The sequence below is a fragment of the Penicillium mononematosum genome (assembly GCF_028829835.1).
Source record: "Penicillium mononematosum strain IBT 11891 chromosome Unknown utg000001l:1.0-4488741.0:1.0-4491989.0, whole genome shotgun sequence".
Classification (NCBI taxonomy): Eukaryota; Fungi; Ascomycota; class Eurotiomycetes; order Eurotiales; family Aspergillaceae; genus Penicillium; species Penicillium mononematosum.
In genome coordinates, this window is record NW_026643271.1 from 3,539,195 (window position 1) to 3,554,522 (window position 15,328).

At 51.0% G+C, this 15,328-nt stretch overlaps 9 protein-coding genes across 9 annotated transcripts; 4 read left to right on the top strand and 5 right to left on the bottom strand.

Moving 5' to 3' along the window:
- Positions 1-584: 584 nt before the first annotated feature.
- On the top strand, positions 585-2,885 carry N7519_001335 (uncharacterized protein; the record flags this gene model as incomplete). The annotated part of the gene is made up of 6 exons (XM_057288113.1): positions 585-945; positions 1,007-1,512; positions 1,566-1,723; positions 1,777-1,980; positions 2,041-2,437; positions 2,499-2,885. 6 exons carry the CDS (start codon positions 585-587, stop codon positions 2,883-2,885), a joined length of 2,013 nt encoding a protein of 670 aa, XP_057154196.1.
- Positions 2,886-3,668: 783 nt separating this feature from the next.
- Positions 3,669-5,645, top strand: N7519_001336 (uncharacterized protein; the record flags this gene model as incomplete). Its single annotated transcript, XM_057288114.1, has 2 exons — positions 3,669-5,491; positions 5,546-5,645. 2 exons carry the CDS (start codon positions 3,669-3,671, stop codon positions 5,643-5,645), a joined length of 1,923 nt encoding a protein of 640 aa, XP_057154197.1.
- A 128-nt stretch (positions 5,646-5,773) lies between these two features.
- On the top strand, positions 5,774-5,986 carry N7519_001337 (uncharacterized protein; the record flags this gene model as incomplete). The annotated part of the gene is made up of 1 exon (XM_057288115.1): positions 5,774-5,986. One exon carries the CDS (start codon positions 5,774-5,776, stop codon positions 5,984-5,986), a length of 213 nt encoding a protein of 70 aa, XP_057154198.1.
- A 129-nt stretch (positions 5,987-6,115) lies between these two features.
- On the bottom strand, positions 6,116-6,559 carry N7519_001338 (uncharacterized protein; the record flags this gene model as incomplete). Its single annotated transcript, XM_057288116.1, has 1 exon — positions 6,116-6,559. The coding sequence occupies one exon, from the start codon at positions 6,557-6,559 to the stop codon at positions 6,116-6,118; it is 444 nt and encodes a 147-aa protein (XP_057154199.1).
- Positions 6,560-6,984: 425 nt separating this feature from the next.
- On the bottom strand, positions 6,985-7,621 carry N7519_001339 (uncharacterized protein; the record flags this gene model as incomplete). Its single annotated transcript, XM_057288117.1, has 2 exons — positions 6,985-7,054; positions 7,149-7,621. 2 exons carry the CDS (start codon positions 7,619-7,621, stop codon positions 6,985-6,987), a joined length of 543 nt encoding a protein of 180 aa, XP_057154200.1.
- Positions 7,622-7,741: 120 nt separating this feature from the next.
- On the bottom strand, positions 7,742-8,925 carry N7519_001340 (uncharacterized protein; the record flags this gene model as incomplete). The annotated part of the gene is made up of 3 exons (XM_057288118.1): positions 7,742-8,377; positions 8,441-8,607; positions 8,664-8,925. The coding sequence occupies 3 exons, from the start codon at positions 8,923-8,925 to the stop codon at positions 7,742-7,744; spliced, it is 1,065 nt and encodes a 354-aa protein (XP_057154201.1).
- A 574-nt stretch (positions 8,926-9,499) lies between these two features.
- On the bottom strand, positions 9,500-11,131 carry N7519_001341 (phosphatidylserine decarboxylase 1; the record flags this gene model as incomplete). Its single annotated transcript, XM_057288119.1, has 1 exon — positions 9,500-11,131. The coding sequence occupies one exon, from the start codon at positions 11,129-11,131 to the stop codon at positions 9,500-9,502; it is 1,632 nt and encodes a 543-aa protein (XP_057154202.1).
- A 367-nt stretch (positions 11,132-11,498) lies between these two features.
- On the top strand, positions 11,499-13,259 carry N7519_001342 (uncharacterized protein; the record flags this gene model as incomplete). The annotated part of the gene is made up of 2 exons (XM_057288120.1): positions 11,499-11,765; positions 11,835-13,259. 2 exons carry the CDS (start codon positions 11,499-11,501, stop codon positions 13,257-13,259), a joined length of 1,692 nt encoding a protein of 563 aa, XP_057154203.1.
- Positions 13,260-13,752: 493 nt separating this feature from the next.
- Positions 13,753-15,244, bottom strand: N7519_001343 (uncharacterized protein; the record flags this gene model as incomplete). The annotated part of the gene is made up of 4 exons (XM_057288121.1): positions 13,753-13,840; positions 13,910-14,500; positions 14,627-14,958; positions 15,008-15,244. The coding sequence occupies 4 exons, from the start codon at positions 15,242-15,244 to the stop codon at positions 13,753-13,755; spliced, it is 1,248 nt and encodes a 415-aa protein (XP_057154204.1).
- Positions 15,245-15,328: the final 84 nt, after the last annotated feature.

Consider the following 15,328-nt stretch of genomic DNA (forward strand, 5'->3'; position numbering starts at 1 on the left):
AAATATGGGGGTGTAAACACCTGGGCACAGGGATAGGGTGACATTCTTGGTGATGCATGGCTGCCGATCATGCACAATGAAAAATAATGCAAGCCTATATACAACATAAGTCGAGTTATAGTAGAGGTTATAGTAGGAGAGAAGGTGGTGCATTGTTGATCCAATCTGATATGCAGGTGTCTCCACGTGAACTGCGGTTCCATGGTTGGATCAACGCTAAACAGGAACAGACTTTCGGCAAGAACGATCTTGTATACTTTGGGCTTAGCCCAGGGTGCCACAGGTACTTTCCAAGGTTAGCCCATGTCTTCTCTCCACTCAGTAATGTGTGGGAGAGATGCGCTTGGACATTCTAATTCAACCATTAATTATTCTATCTCCACTCTGATTGACCAGGAGGAGCACGTGTGTTGCATGTCTTTCTGTAAGGTCGCACCACGTTGATCCCTTTGGCAGCAAGGCATGAGGTCATAGCGCGGAGTGTCCTCTCCTCCAGCACTCACTTGGTACTTGACCTTCTTTACTCCGTACATATCTGATATTCCCAAAGTTAAATGGGCTATAATCCTGTTCGTTGCCAAACCATGCAGAGGCAATACAGTCGAGATCGGAAAACCGCCCCTATTTCGGAGCAATTGGCCCCTCGACAAATGCCGGGGCTGTCAGGGCGGCCATGGCCGATCGCGGGCTGTTCATTGGCTGCATGCCTCTTGATCGGATTGATGTATTTGCTCCAGTCATCCGTCTTTTTCGGGCCCTTGGTTTTACCCGGGCGGCATCATCAAAATATTCAAGAGGATGAGGCCATCATTGCTCGACCGCGGATAGAACTTCACCCAGAGGACCATGTGTACCGGGCGCCCGCGACTCAGTATTTGGACTGGCGTGTGACCTCGGAATTTCGCAGACCAGACGGTGTATTGAAGCGGGTCTATCTCATCAATGGTCAGTAGAAGGCACTAACTGGTATCACGTTTGTCGATCTGACCGGAGGATATCGAACTAGGCCTTTTCCCTGGACCGACGGTGGAGGCCCGCCCTGGTGACACCTTGATCATCAATGTTACCAATGCCTTGCCGGATGAACCAATTGCTCTCCATTGGCACGGCCTTCATGTGGCTAGTAAGCATCTGCCGTCGTCCGATCTTCGATTAAAAGTATCGGGGCTAACTCACATAGATGCCATGGATGGTGCAGTGGGGATCTCACAATGTCCCATCACTTCCGGAAGACATTTTGTTTACAATTTGACGATCCCGTCCGATCAGAGTGGAACTTTCTGGTACCATGCCCATTCGGGGGTCTCGCGGGCTGATGGCCTTTATGGTGGGCTAGTCGTCCATGCACCAGCTTCCAAATCGACCGCTCCCAGCTTAATGCCCCGGAGGCGCGATAATCTCCCCCGATACACCTATGACAGAGAACTTTTGCTTCTCGTGGGGGACTGGTACCATCGCACCGCGGGTGATGTTCTTGAATGGTATATGGACCCAGGGAACTTTGGAAATGAGGTGAGTTTCGAAGTGTGTCTCCAATCGCTGTAACTATCTGACACTGGTACCAGCCTGTTCCCGATTCCATGCTCATCAATGGGGCAGGGCATTTTGACTGCATGATGGCGGTGCCTGCTAGGCCGGTGGATTGCATTGATCAGCAAGTGAATAATTCATTTATCGACCTCGATCCTTATGCGTCATATCGAATCCGCGTGGTCAACACTGGGTATGTATAGGGCTTATCAAAGCCAAAGCAGTTATTAGCTAACCAATTGACAGAGCTCTAGCCGGGCTAAGTCTCGTTTTCGACAACCATCTCTTGGACCTGCTTCAGGTGGATAGTGTCGATGTGGCACGCTCCAAAGAAAGGAATATAAATTCCATCGGCGTACTTTTACCAGGGCAACGCATGGATTTTATTCTTCGGCCATTATTGCAGACGTCTGAGAAGCAGTCACACATGAGGATTCAGTTCGATCAAGAGTATGAACAAATTTGCCGAGCACCACTTGAGTGATCGGGTGGTTGCTAACGTCTCACCAGTTCCTTCAAGTACACCAACCCAGCATTGACGCCTGATCAAACCTTCGCCATCAACTACCGTTCCGATGCCGTTGACGGACCTCCGCTCAAGGCGAACCATCTCAACATCGGAGAAGCACCTTCTGCGCCGTCTATTCTCCGTTCCATCCCTCCCATTGCGCAGCAAACACATGTGGTCTACACAAAGATCCAAAAGATGGCACGACACTCCAACAAACCATTCGGTTACTTCAATCAGACTACCTGGAAGCCCCAGCAAGATCCACCCGCTCCATTGGCCTCTATACCACGGGCCAAATGGGACGCAAACCAATTCGCAATAACCACGGGGCCGGAGCCCGTATGGATAGATCTGGTAATCAACAATCTAGATGAAGGATCCCACCCCTTCCACATGGTACAAAGACCCCTCTCTCCCTACCTATTGGCGACAGCCCGCTAATCAATATCCACTCCAGCATGGCCACCACTTCTACGTACTCGCAGTCCACCAAGCCGAATTTGGCTGGGGCTCCTACAATCCTTTCGTTGACAAAATCCCACCACACCTAGAACCTGAGTCAGATGCGTTGAGAAATCACACAGATGACGCCAATAACCCCAGCACTGGTTATAATTCCGGTCTGTACGACACATCCCGGGCTGCTTTGCGTGACACAGTCCAGATCCCAAGTCGCGGCTATGCTGTTCTCCGTTTCCGGGCGGATAACCCCGGCGTTTGGCTTTTCCATTGCCATATGCTTTGGCATTCGGCGACGGGTATGGCCATGTTGATTGATGTGCAGGGCGATCAGGCGGGATTGGATGCGCACGCTGACAGCGGAGAATCATGTCCTGTTTTTTGAGATGTATCGACCATCTCTGGCCTTGCGACTAGCCAACCTATTGTCACTCACACTCAGACCCTAGCTTCTCATCTGTTCTGGATGATTTTTTGGGTTATACATATTGACTCTTATGGAGCGACCAGTCTTACGATGTATCCTGATTTCTCAGGATTAGGCACATTTGTGACCGACTTCCGAAACTCTCGAATATGTGAACGTGAATGTTGGCAATATTTCGAAATTTGGTGTTTTGCCAACCCAACGTCTAGCCCGAAGCGGAGATTCTCCGAGATGAGCGACGATCCTCAGGGGCAACAGGAGATGGCTCACAGCCTATGGGAAAACAGCTGACCAGCTCCGGAGTATTCCGTACTCCATAAAAAAAATTCCAAAGAGAAGGAGGTCTCGTGTTGAAGTCAGTCAAATTTGGGACGATATTGACAATCCCCAGAGCCTCAAATGGCGGCTTCTCGCTTGATAGTCCGGGGCAGCCCTGAGGTGACTGAGGTGACTGAGGTGACCTCGGGTCACATTGTCATTTGGTGTCCCCAGGGCTCTAATCCTTGGAAGAATCCAGCAACCATCGACAGATGACACGAAAATTTCTATTGAGGTGCAACTTCCCAGCGGTTTCAGTACTTTTACTCCGTAGGATGCCCCATCCCTGGGCCCACAGGCCGGCCCCCAATGGCCCGCGTTCGCGTTTTCGCGTTCTGCGGCGGTAATTTGCCCTTAATCTTTTTCATGCATTTCTAATTGGGATGATATTGCGAATACAACTGGTTATAGCACTCACTCAACATGCAGCCGGTTCGTTGCGTTCGGTCTTGGGTGCAGTCACTGCAACTCGGCGTCGTGACTATGGCTGAGGCCATTCGTTCAGGGACATGGAGGGAACAGCAATACCAGCTCCTTCAAGGAGCTCGACATAAGTCTCAGTATTATTACTCGCAAAATTCGAAGAGAACTTTTACTATCCCTGGGCTGGCGATAGCGGCTATGTTGGCCTTGTGGTATATTTTCTCGCATCCATTCATCGACGAGCGTGCTTGTCAACATCCAGTCGCTCGGCTTGTTTATGATGCTGAATGGGCTTTTAATGAGACATTGGGGCACCAGTCGAAGTCATTGGACGAGGCAGTGGCGGAATATCGACGACGATATAAGATGCCACCACCTCCGCACTTCGATGAATGGTATGCGTTTGCGATGTCGCGAAACACAGTCCTGATTGATGAATTTGATACGATATATCATACTTTGCTGCCTTTCTGGGGACTTGCACCTAGCACGATTCGTTCGCGTGTGAGAGAGGATCTTGGGTATGATAATCACGTTATGGGCATTGCGATTCGCGACGGCAGAGCTATCCATTTGGGCAATGGCCAAGGCGGATTCCAGAGAGATGCAACAATGAAGATTCTTGACAAGTTCTCCCAATGGTTACCGGACATGAATATGGAATTCAACGTACACGACGAACCACGAGTGGTAGTTCCGCACGAGGAGCTGCATAAGCTAATCACTGAAGGCTATGCAGCTCACGCTCGGCTCAATGGTAACTCTTCATTGTTGAACACATTCTCGCCAGGTGATACGGATGACCCTATCCCACCAGTGCCGGTCTTCACGACCAGATTCAACAACATCGAGCGCCAAGAGACCTGGCTCTACTCACGGCTTTCATGCCCACTAGACACACCTGCCAGGGCGCTGGATAGTAACGCGCCAGACAACTCAAGCGCTTATGCAGTGGGTCCTCTGGGCTTTGTGTTCAACCAGACTGCCGCTAGTGATATGTGCAACAACCCATCGCTGCGGCATCGGCTGGGAGTTTTTGATCACCCAAACTCTTTCAAGGTGACAAACGAGCTGGTCCCGATGTTTTCTATGTCCCGTCCGTCTTCATTCCAGGACATTGCAGTTCCCTCGCCGTACTATTACGAAGGTATATCAAATTTCGATCCAGAAACCTCAGTTGAATGGGAGAACAAGATACACCAGCTGTACTGGCGCGGAAAGACTACCGGAGGACATAGTCGGAACGGCACCTGGCGCAACCTGCAACGCCAGCGCATCATCGGAAATCTGACCCATCCACAATCGCCCCAGTATCTAATGCAGCCAAAAAGCGATTCAAGCTGTATTGCGGGCCGTAGTGAAGGCTGGGACGTCCAAATTGCAAATCGATCCCAGATCGAGGGATATTTCAATACCCACTTCATGGAGATCGTGGACTGCGACGAGGACTGCGATGAAGAGCAAGTGTTCTTCAACGATATCGCGGAACCAGATCCTGCGAGCGAGGCCTGGAAATACCGGTATCTGTTAGATATGGATGGTCATGCCTACAGCGGGAGGTTTTACGCCTTCATGCGCAGCAAGAGTGTTCCGTTCAAGTTGACCTTCTTCCGGGAGTGGCATCAGGACGTTTTGGTCCCATGGGTCCACTACGTACCGATTAACAAAGACGGGAATGAGATTCCTGAGTTGATACGGTTTTTCGAGGAAGATCCTGCGGGTCAGCAGATTGCTCGGTCGATCGGCGAAGAGGGCCAGTCTTGGGCGGCCAGGACGATCAGAAATGATGATATAGACGTTTACATGTTTCGACTTTTCTTGGAGTAAGTTTGATAGAGCATCTGTTCGATGTTGACTCTGCTAACGTGAAATTGCAGGTACGCCCGTGTACAAGATGACCAGAGAGAGGAACCTAGGATTTATGCTGTAGAAGCCCTGTGGCATGATCATGTCTATCTACCACAGTCAGTTTTCTAATCAAGCCCCATGAAAACCGGTCGACGGATACTCGGACCAATCCCAGCCCTAGACACAACAGTGCCACTACATCTCTGAATTGTAAGACGTGATGGAATGGCCATTAACATGGACCACTGGTATGCGACATGCGCACATTCCCATTGCCTGCAGTCTCAGTGCCACTTCGCATGGAGCCAATGTCCATGGGTCTCTGCTTCTGCGCTAAGAGCTACGGCATGGTCTACGGTCGTACATCGAAGGGGCCAGTTGGACACTTCGTGGGATACGGGGTGCTCGAGGACTTTAGCAGGGGGAAGTCGGGAACTGGCCTATCTGACAGGTGTCCAGACAAGCTTTAGCTGTTGCAAAAGGAACAGTCTGCAGCAGTTGTTAGGCGTAACAGTCTTCTAGTTGTGGAAATGCCAAAAGAATAAAAGTAGACTCTTAACCCGCCAAATCCAGTCAGTCTATCACACTGATCTTCCTCCCTAAACTGCAAACCATCCGTCTTTGAAAACAACAAATCCTGCCCATCCAGCAGAAACCCCCCCTAAGCAATCCAAAGAAACCCAACAATACTTCTGTGGCGCGCCCTTCAAGAATCCCTCAACAAGGGCCTTCTCCAAGCTAACGGGCATCTTCAACCTCCACAGTGCGAGAATCTCATATCCGTACTTGGATACTTTCAACCCGGCATTGAACTCCGCATTGCCAAAACCTCCGTCGCCGGGAACTTCTCCTGGGATTTTACCTGGAGAAATACGAGCCACGTATTCGATTCGTTGAATAGGGCTTGTGGTGTAGAACCAGATGTGCTTGATGCTTGACGGAAGGAGATAGCCGCGGTATTCGTGGTTTTTGGACCCTGAGGCTATGTTTTGCATGTGCCCTGGTTTTATGCTCATGAAGATGTCTGATGTTGATTTTGCCATTTTGATGGGGTGTTGATGGGCTTGGTTGGGTTCCTTTGAGGAGGGGGAGGTGGATGTGTTGACGCAGGGTGGTTTCTCATGCAGCTGTGTAGAAGCTAGGTAAGGTGTAGATGCAGTCAGATGTGTGGATTGATCATTTTTTGTTATACAGGCCCCCATCAAGTAGGTTGTCCACCCCAAAAAACCCCCCTATAGCAAATAATGATATACAATTTCATAGAGATAGGCATCACGATAGGTCCATAGGCTGAGAAAAGTACAGTCTGTGTACAAGGAATAATGTCTTAGGTACGCCAATCCCCCCAAAAGAGAAAAAGGAATGGGTAGTTACAGGAATGTCCAAAGAGAGCGAATATAGAAACCCCAAAAAAAAAAAGACTAGAAGAGGAAGACAAGCTTTGGCATCTACGTGCAAAGCGAAGAGTCTACGAAGAGGCGGCCCACTCGACGACCTCCATAGCGCACATGACAAGCACAAGGGTCGAGGGGAGGATCCTGGAAAGAAGGAAATGCCATGTTAGCAATGGTCAATGCATGAGATTGACGACTAGGTGTCTTTTCTCTGTAAATGGGACGAATAATGACTTACCAGACAACATAACTCTGGAACAAGAGTTTCGACATAGCACCAACATAAACATTATTGATCTGACAGATCTGCGCCAACTGCAATGCCGACGGCGCACCCGTAAGTAGGAAGCAGACAATAATGAAAATCGGATCATCGAGGATACTAATCGGCACGAACTTGGCCATAAGCGCCAAAATCGGCGCCATGATAAGAGTCGGGAGAAGCATGCGCGCAACAAGTGAAGCGATGATAAGCTTGCGTTCGTCGCGCGGATGTTCCACATCCGCTAGCGCCTCTTCGGGGATGGTATTGCGCGCGAGGTTCGCGCCGAGTACGACCAGGATCAGCGGCACGGCGACCTGTCCGTTCTGCTCGATTGCGCGGGTAACTGAGTTGCGAACGAAGGTGCCCTCGTGGAAGAAAAGGCGCTGGAGCATTGGGACGGAAGCAACGACGATTGATACTAGCATTGCCCACAGCGGCGGGTTCATGAAGTCCCATAAGCCATGGAAGAAGCGCCGCAGTCCGTGCGAGGCTGATGCTAGACCCTTTTTGGACCTTTGGTGGGAGACGCGCGTGAAGGGCGTTGGTTTTCTTTTCTCGCCACTGGCTCAGACGGTCTCGCGATCTGCGCAGAGATGCTTTGCAGCGCTGGAAACACGTTTTCTCGGCTTCCTCGGCTTCGCGCGCGGTGGTTTCGACATCCGGGAACTGGAGAATGTCGCCTTGGGAGCTTTGACGGGGAGGAATGGCCCGGCGGGTGGTGGTCCAATCGCTGACGGTGCATCGTCTGAGTCGTCGTCTGAGTGAGCGGAGGACAGCTTCGAGTATGAATAAGTTCGCGTTGACACGGGTGTTTGGTCGCCGGATGGGAACCGGTGCTCGGCATGCGTTGCGTGGGCATGGAGTAGATCGTCAGAGCTGCGTGTCCGGACTAGCGGTTCGTCCGGATCTGTCTGGTCCGGATTGTCGCTGTACCGCGCCTGGCCCTGCTCGATGACTGATTGGCCACTCTCTTCGCGCTCCGCCTCCTCGATGTATCGGTCCTTAGGCGCTAAGAGAATGTGGTATCCCCAACTCCAGCGCACGAGCTGACCTAGCTGCTGGAAGATAAGCAGGTATAGAATGCCACGTGCGGCGACTTCGTCATCGTTGTCGTTTGGGAGCCGATCCCAGTGGAGGCCTTTGAGGGTCTGTGAGAGCGACATGACGAGAGAGATCGGGAGAGAGTTTGAATTGCCGAAGACCTACAGAGAGTGTCGTTAGAATTAGATATTCAACTCTCTCAAATGGCATGGCGTATCACATACCGCCATGGCGGCCACGAAATTCGATTGCCGCTTCTTGAAGCGGCAACATTTTGCGACAACGAAGGAACAGATGTATGAGACGAATGTCTGGACAATAAAAATAACCGGGATGATAGCCAGGTCCGTCAGCTTCTCGGCGGTTAATTGCGAGCCCAATTTGGTAAAAACTGTCGAACAAAATCAGCTATGTCATAAAATATCTCATGGCGAGAGCAATCCATACTGAGGCAAGGGGTGAACAGAGTCACATTGAGGTTTGCCACCAGCTTTTGGGCATCAGCATCAAACATGCCCTGACGGGCAGCAATGTAACCAGGGAGGCTGACGCAGACGACTTCCAGTACAGCTGAGAAGACGAGCAGCACTAATTGTAAGAATGGGGGATGACTTTCATGGGCGCTTATGAAGAAGCTGTTGACGCCCATTGGGGCCTGCGCAATAGCATTGACATTTTGAAATGATCGGGGTGAATTAAAGATGGCCATCAAGAGAAGGATAGATGGAAGAAACACAAGGAGGAAGTTTAAAAGGAGAAGAATCCTTGATTTAGAGTATGGAAGCTTGGCATCTGGGCAGTCTCGCCCACGTTGATAGCTGTTTGGTGGACATTGGCTGAAAGTCTTTCACTGCAGTTGACCTGCATTCACTTGTGATATATATGAGATGGTAATTTTAAATGCCAATCTCTACTACTTCTAACTTATCTGTACCTACATAACCCTAGTAACATCTTGTACATCTCGTCCAACTTGGAGGAGCTGAAGGGCAATCAGCGATGACGGCATTTGGGAGGCGATAGCATCACGCCAAGACCTGATCTATGCTAATCCCAATTAGGAAATCCCGATGTTGATAGTATACTTCCTTTGCCAGTTGATAGATCAAGAGGAAGAAGAAGAAGAAAAAAAAATATAATGTGATTAAACTAAATGCTCAAGACCCTGACATCGAGAAAAGGACTGGTATAGTACAAGAAAACAGACCTACAAAACAAATGTAGGCCAAGACCACAATAAGCTATCGCTGTCGGCTGTGCACCGGGGCTGTGCAACATGCATTTTACGTCTCACCAACGAAGCCCAATTTCTCGCCTACCTTGATGCGCTGGCCCTTCTCAATACTCCAAGTCCACCCATCACTTGGGGCATCTTCAGGCCAGCCGGCATCAATAGACTTGCGAGTTCCAAGTGGGGCCTCGAACACAAGTACAATTGAACTGCCAAGTTGGAACCCGCCCATCTCTTCTCCACGTTGCAGGGGATGTCCATTAAGCGTTCGGCTGGCGTGGCGATAAGTCGCCTCCACAAAGCCAGGATATTGCTCACCTCGCTTAGAAGCCAAGGCCGCTGCCAAGTCCGCAGCGGTATCAGTCAACAGGCTGTTCGTGCGCAATTCCGAGTCAAAGTTGATTTTAATGGAGCCTACATTGGTGGCTCCGACCGGCGTGTAACTGAAGAAACCCCACCGCCATCGGCCAAGGAGTGCAACTCGCTCGTTGAGGGTGAATAGTCCGGGTAGATGCTTCTGCAAATATGGTGAAACAGAGTATAACTCGCCAGCAAAGTGGCGGCGGCTCTCGACCACCCAGGGAGCGGGAGAGTGGAAACGGTGGTAGTCACCGGGTGCTAGGTAGATCACAACGTAGAACAAAGCATGGTTGGCTGCTGTTTTGGGCGCGTACCAGGGTGTCCCATCGCCACGGGCCAGGTCCTCTTGCACCTGGATTTCCGAGGTTGACTTGGATGCCGTTGAAGCATCCAATGAAGCACGTCGTTTGGGGGCATCATTTTCTCCCGAAAGAAGGCTCGGGAGAGTGTAGGAGATCCCATTCATGCGCGCAAACTCTTCATGCGCAGCCATGTTCTCGACATCCTTTTGTGTTTCTTTCCGGCCCTGGTCCGTGAGCCGATTGGTGTGGTCAGCGTGCGCAGGCGTAGCTGATCCTAGGAGAGCGTCCAGACTGTATGTCATTCCCTTGACTTGCTCAACCTCGCCCCGCTCAATCATTCCAAATTGTAAGATTCGGCCGTCGGAGGGAGCCAGAAGAGCACGAGGGTCGGGGTCCAATGGCCGAACGCCAGGCTTCAACTTACGGTAGAAGAATGCCGCCAGATTCGGGTAGGTGTGCAGGTCGGGCTCGGCAACCTCCTCGAGGTTGACGCCAAAGGCCCAGGAATAGAGCTTGAATCCAGGAACGCGGAGGTAGTAAGGAAGTTCGATTTCGTTGAACCGACCCCATAGACGCGACATGGCCTTCAGGGGCAGAGTGGACATGATCTGTACGTGCCACGGGCCTGACAGGCTGATCCTCGGACGAGGAGGTGGCCGTTTTCCCTCTTCCCATTCATCGCCGGCTGCATCGCGAGCCAGCCGATCCCGTTCCGCACGTTGTGATTTGTAGAAAGATAGCAACCCTAGCAAACCGATTCCGAGTCCGACGGGGATGGGATACCATTCGACTTTGGTATTGCGCAGAGCGAAACCGAGCCTTGAGCCAAATCCTCCTCTGTTATTTTCGGAGTTATTGTCCTTGTGATATGGTCTCCATGATTTAGACGAAAAATGCCGGAGGCTGGCTTTGTGACGGGCCGTGGCCCGGAACGAAAGAACCTCCATCGACACAGCGCCGATCCGAGGGGCAGCCGGAGGGCAATGAAGGAGAGGCAAGGAAGTGAAAAGGCGCTTGGCCATAATGTTTAATCCATCGGCCTGGAGCGCTAAAAATCGACCCCTAAGCCTAGAGCGTTTTTTTCCGAAATGGGGAAACATGTTGTTGCCGATTGACCGCCCGGCAGAATTGCACGTGGAGATGCAATCGCCTGTCTTTCTCTTGATATCTAAATCCATTTCATTATAAATGAGAGTCTCTGCGAATCTGACTCTTTGCATCTTCTGTCATTTTGCATCGTTCTTTCCACTTCCTTCCTGGGTCCTATAGAGTCCTACAGAGGACATTACGACATCGACATCGCTTATCGATCTATTGATGCCAGATATCAGCAACTAGATCAGCTCTATATCGGCTTTTTAGCCTGCGAACAATTACAACTCTGAAGGAATGGCAACAGGAACACCATCCCAGCGCGTGGCAGAGGGAGATGCACCGAGCACAATCACTCTCCACATACTCTGCCAGTCTCTACCCCCTCCAAGCCGGTTTACGCTCGAGAATGTTCCACTCTCCTCCACAATCGCACAGCTCAAGGGCCGGATCGAACAGTCCTTTCCGAATAATCCTCAAGCGTCGCATCAGAGACTCATCTACAGAGGGAAACCCCTAACTGTCGATGACGCAACACTCAGAGCAGTAGTCTCATCTATGGAGGTAAGTAACTTGCTCCTAAACTCGCGCCACATGACCTTTCGTCCTAACTGAACGGTATCTCTTTTCCAGAATGGCACTGATAGTATGCACCTCGTGTTGCCACCTGAGCCAATACACAGAGAAGCAGCTCCTGGCTCTGAGATACCGCAAGATTCGCCCTTCGGGAACTCTGCTCAAGCTTCCACTTCCTCTTCCACATGGTTGGATCACTCAAATTCCGATGCTTCGGTGACCGCATCCAGTGTGCCATCGTACTCTAGCATTCCCAGGACAAGTGGTGCCACTCCAACTTCTCCACACGTTACAATCAACCAATATATCAACAGCTCTTTAACTAACCGACATTCAGCAACTACAACTGCACCTGAAGCCGGTGGCACAGATGTCTCTCAGCATGTTCTCACTTTACGACGACACGTCGAGGAGATTGAGGGACAACTGGACCGACGTATCATGCCATCCACAGGGAATATCATTCGTATACGGAACCAGCTTCTTGAGATTCAAGATGCACGACCTGCAAGACAACTTCCTCTACCTGGTGTTGCGGAACTGGTCGGCCGTATTCTTGATGCTCAACAACGCGCCCGTCTAATGGAATATATGCAGCAACAGCAGTCGCAGGCAAGCGTTCCACCTCAAGCCCCCATTACTCAAAGTTTTTCGAACACGTTCGCACCAGGCTCCATGCAATTCTTCATGCTGGCCTCGCCAACGGGAGAAAGACATCTCGTGAGACAACCCTGGGTAACCCAACCCACAACGCAGCGGGCGGGCTCGCCCAACATAGCCCCCGCTAACGAACAGGGTGCGCCTCAAGCACCTCAAGTACCTCAAGCACTCAACCAAAACGTAGCGGTGGTCCAGAACGCCCTCCGCCAAGCAATGCTCAACCAGCAGCGCCGAGGCAACAACGTCGAACACGCCGGTCTGGCACGACACATCCGCCGCATCTGGCTGTTCACTCGTTTGTGGCTCTTCTGCTACCTCACCAGCGCCCCTGGCACCTGGAGGCGTTACATCTTCGTCGGCATTGCCTTGCTTGTGTCATTCTTTTCAGAGACAAATATCCCGCGACAGTTTGCGACTTCGATTGTTAGTCCCATCCAACGCCATCTCGAGGGCCTCACCCATGCCGGTGGCCCGGCAGATCGAGCCACTCAAACTGGAGCCAATGACGCTGCTGTCGAGTTCAATATTTGGGACCAGATACGCCGCACGGAGCGAGCTCTTGTTTTCCTTTTTGCGAGTCTAGTTCCTGGTATTGGTGAGCGGCATGTGCAGGCTCGCACTGCGGCAGACCAAGCTTTCTTGGCTGAGCAGGAGCGTCAGGCGCGGGAACGTCAGGAGCAGGAGCAGGTACGGGAACGGGAGCGCCAAGAGCAGGAACGGGCTCAAGCTGGTGTGGCGGAGGGCGCGGGGAATGCAGGTACTGAACAGGAGGAGGCCCCTGCCGCGCATGCACAGTTTGAACAGGGTCCAGCAGATAACTGACCTATACACGGAGGTATATTTGCTTTTCATATTCATCTCTATATTAGCGGTAGCGTCTTTCATCTAGTCTCTATAGTTGAACTTAAATGCACCAAAGTGATACCCATAACAATGTCGTCCACGAATTCAAGTCAGCAAGGCGATCAACTCTTTGCTTCAAGTCAATTGTCCATATCGCTTTGGACTAGATGCTCCTATTATGTACATCATATATACATGACATATATAGTTCTACGCGGCTAGCAAGAAATCTTGTTCTTATGTCTATGCTGCCTTTCTTCTGTATCTCTAGCAAAGGCTCGTTGAAAACGAGAGCAATTCTATGAGGCATCATCAGTTGAGCATTGCAGTGATAGATCATGATAGCTCGACTTGCCGGTTTGTGGTCATTGTTTGAAATCACCAGTACTTGATGATCTCAGAAAGATGCAACAATGTCCTCGCTCTATTCACCACATGCCACTGCCCCAGTACGATTCCGTAAATCATGAGCTTACAACTTCGTGACAGCTACATTCGCAGGTGGTTCGGAAGGCGGAGCCATAGGACCCGTATTGAAGGCTTCTTCGCCATCAAAGTGCCTGCCGGAGTCCATATTAATATAATGGCACGATACCAAAGGGAAAGGGAAAAGAAAGGAATCCACTCACCATCCGCGCTCAGCACCACCACTCAAAAAGCTACAATCCCCATTCGCAACACAATCCCACCCACCCCCAACACCACGTCCATTCCTCCACTGCGGCACGGATCCCGACGCACGAATAAACGTCGTACCTTCAGCAAGCGGCTTCTCACTCGAACTTTCATGCAGATCGCCGCTCTGTACAGCACTAGGAGTAGAGGGAACCTCCCTCCTCTTAAAAGTACTCAAACCAGCCGTGAAGACATTAAAGTCTTCTTCGGAACTATCATCCGGCATGCGGCCTGTAAGAGCCCGTCCCATGGCAATGAGCGGCGCAGCATGCGCGCAGATCAGGACGGACTTGCTCGTTCTTTGGTCTGGTGGAAGCTCTGCTTCGAGGACGGAGACTTCTGCGTCGATGTCGGTGATTATGCCTTCCAGGGCTGTTGCTACGCGGTTGTGGAGCTGCGCAATTGTCTCACCGCGTCTTGAGGGGATGAGTAGGGGTTTATAGGTTTGGCTGGCTTCTGTGAGGAGGGTTGGGAAATGGGTGGACATAATTTCGAGGTTTGGGTGGGCCGGGTGGTCGAAGAAGTCTGTTGCACCGAACCATTCTCTAGATTCTAATTAGCTTTCCTGGTAATGAGGTGCTTGTAAAGTGCTTTTGTTCGGGACGGGAGAGAAACGGTTAGGCTGTAGGATGGAAGGAAGTATAAGTATACAGAGAGTGTATACTACTTACCCTAACCCATTCTCAATTCGTACATCCAGCTCCGAATGCCGATCAATTGACCCAATCTGGCCATTTGGCTGGCTCTTTCCAGACTCGGCTGATTTCCTCTTCAGCTCTTCAACAGATGGTTGGATGGTTTGAAGGCAGCGGTAAAAGGGACTCGAGTATATACGGAATGGCTTTGGGTGAAATTCGGGGCCAGCAATATGTTCTGCCAGCTCGTGTGACTGGCGCACGCCGTGCGAGGTCAGCGCGGGGTCTGCTGGGTTTCCTGTCGGCGTGGGGAATTGGGCCCTGTATGTACCCGTGCGGAAGTCAATGGTCCAGCTGAGGCGGTGCTGCTATGGTTAGGTCTACAATCCCACAGAGATGAATGCATAGAGCACATACCCCGTGACGAGTCAGATATATCGTGTCCAAAGGCATGGCGTATGAATGCTGGAGTTGTTCACTATTTACAATATGCGTCCTACTGGGACTCGTTGTCGCGGGGAAAAGGCAGAATGCACATGCACCGAGGGCGGTGAAAGCATACCTCGGTCCCAGTCTACAATGGAAGCAGAAAAAGGAGGATGTTACAGACATTGCAGACCGGAATCTTCTAGCATTGATATACGAGCGAACCATGTACTCTGCAAACCATCAATAGTGCGGAACAGGGGGTATTTTGTTCACAGCTACAAAGTCCAGATTACATTCCAGGGTCCAGCC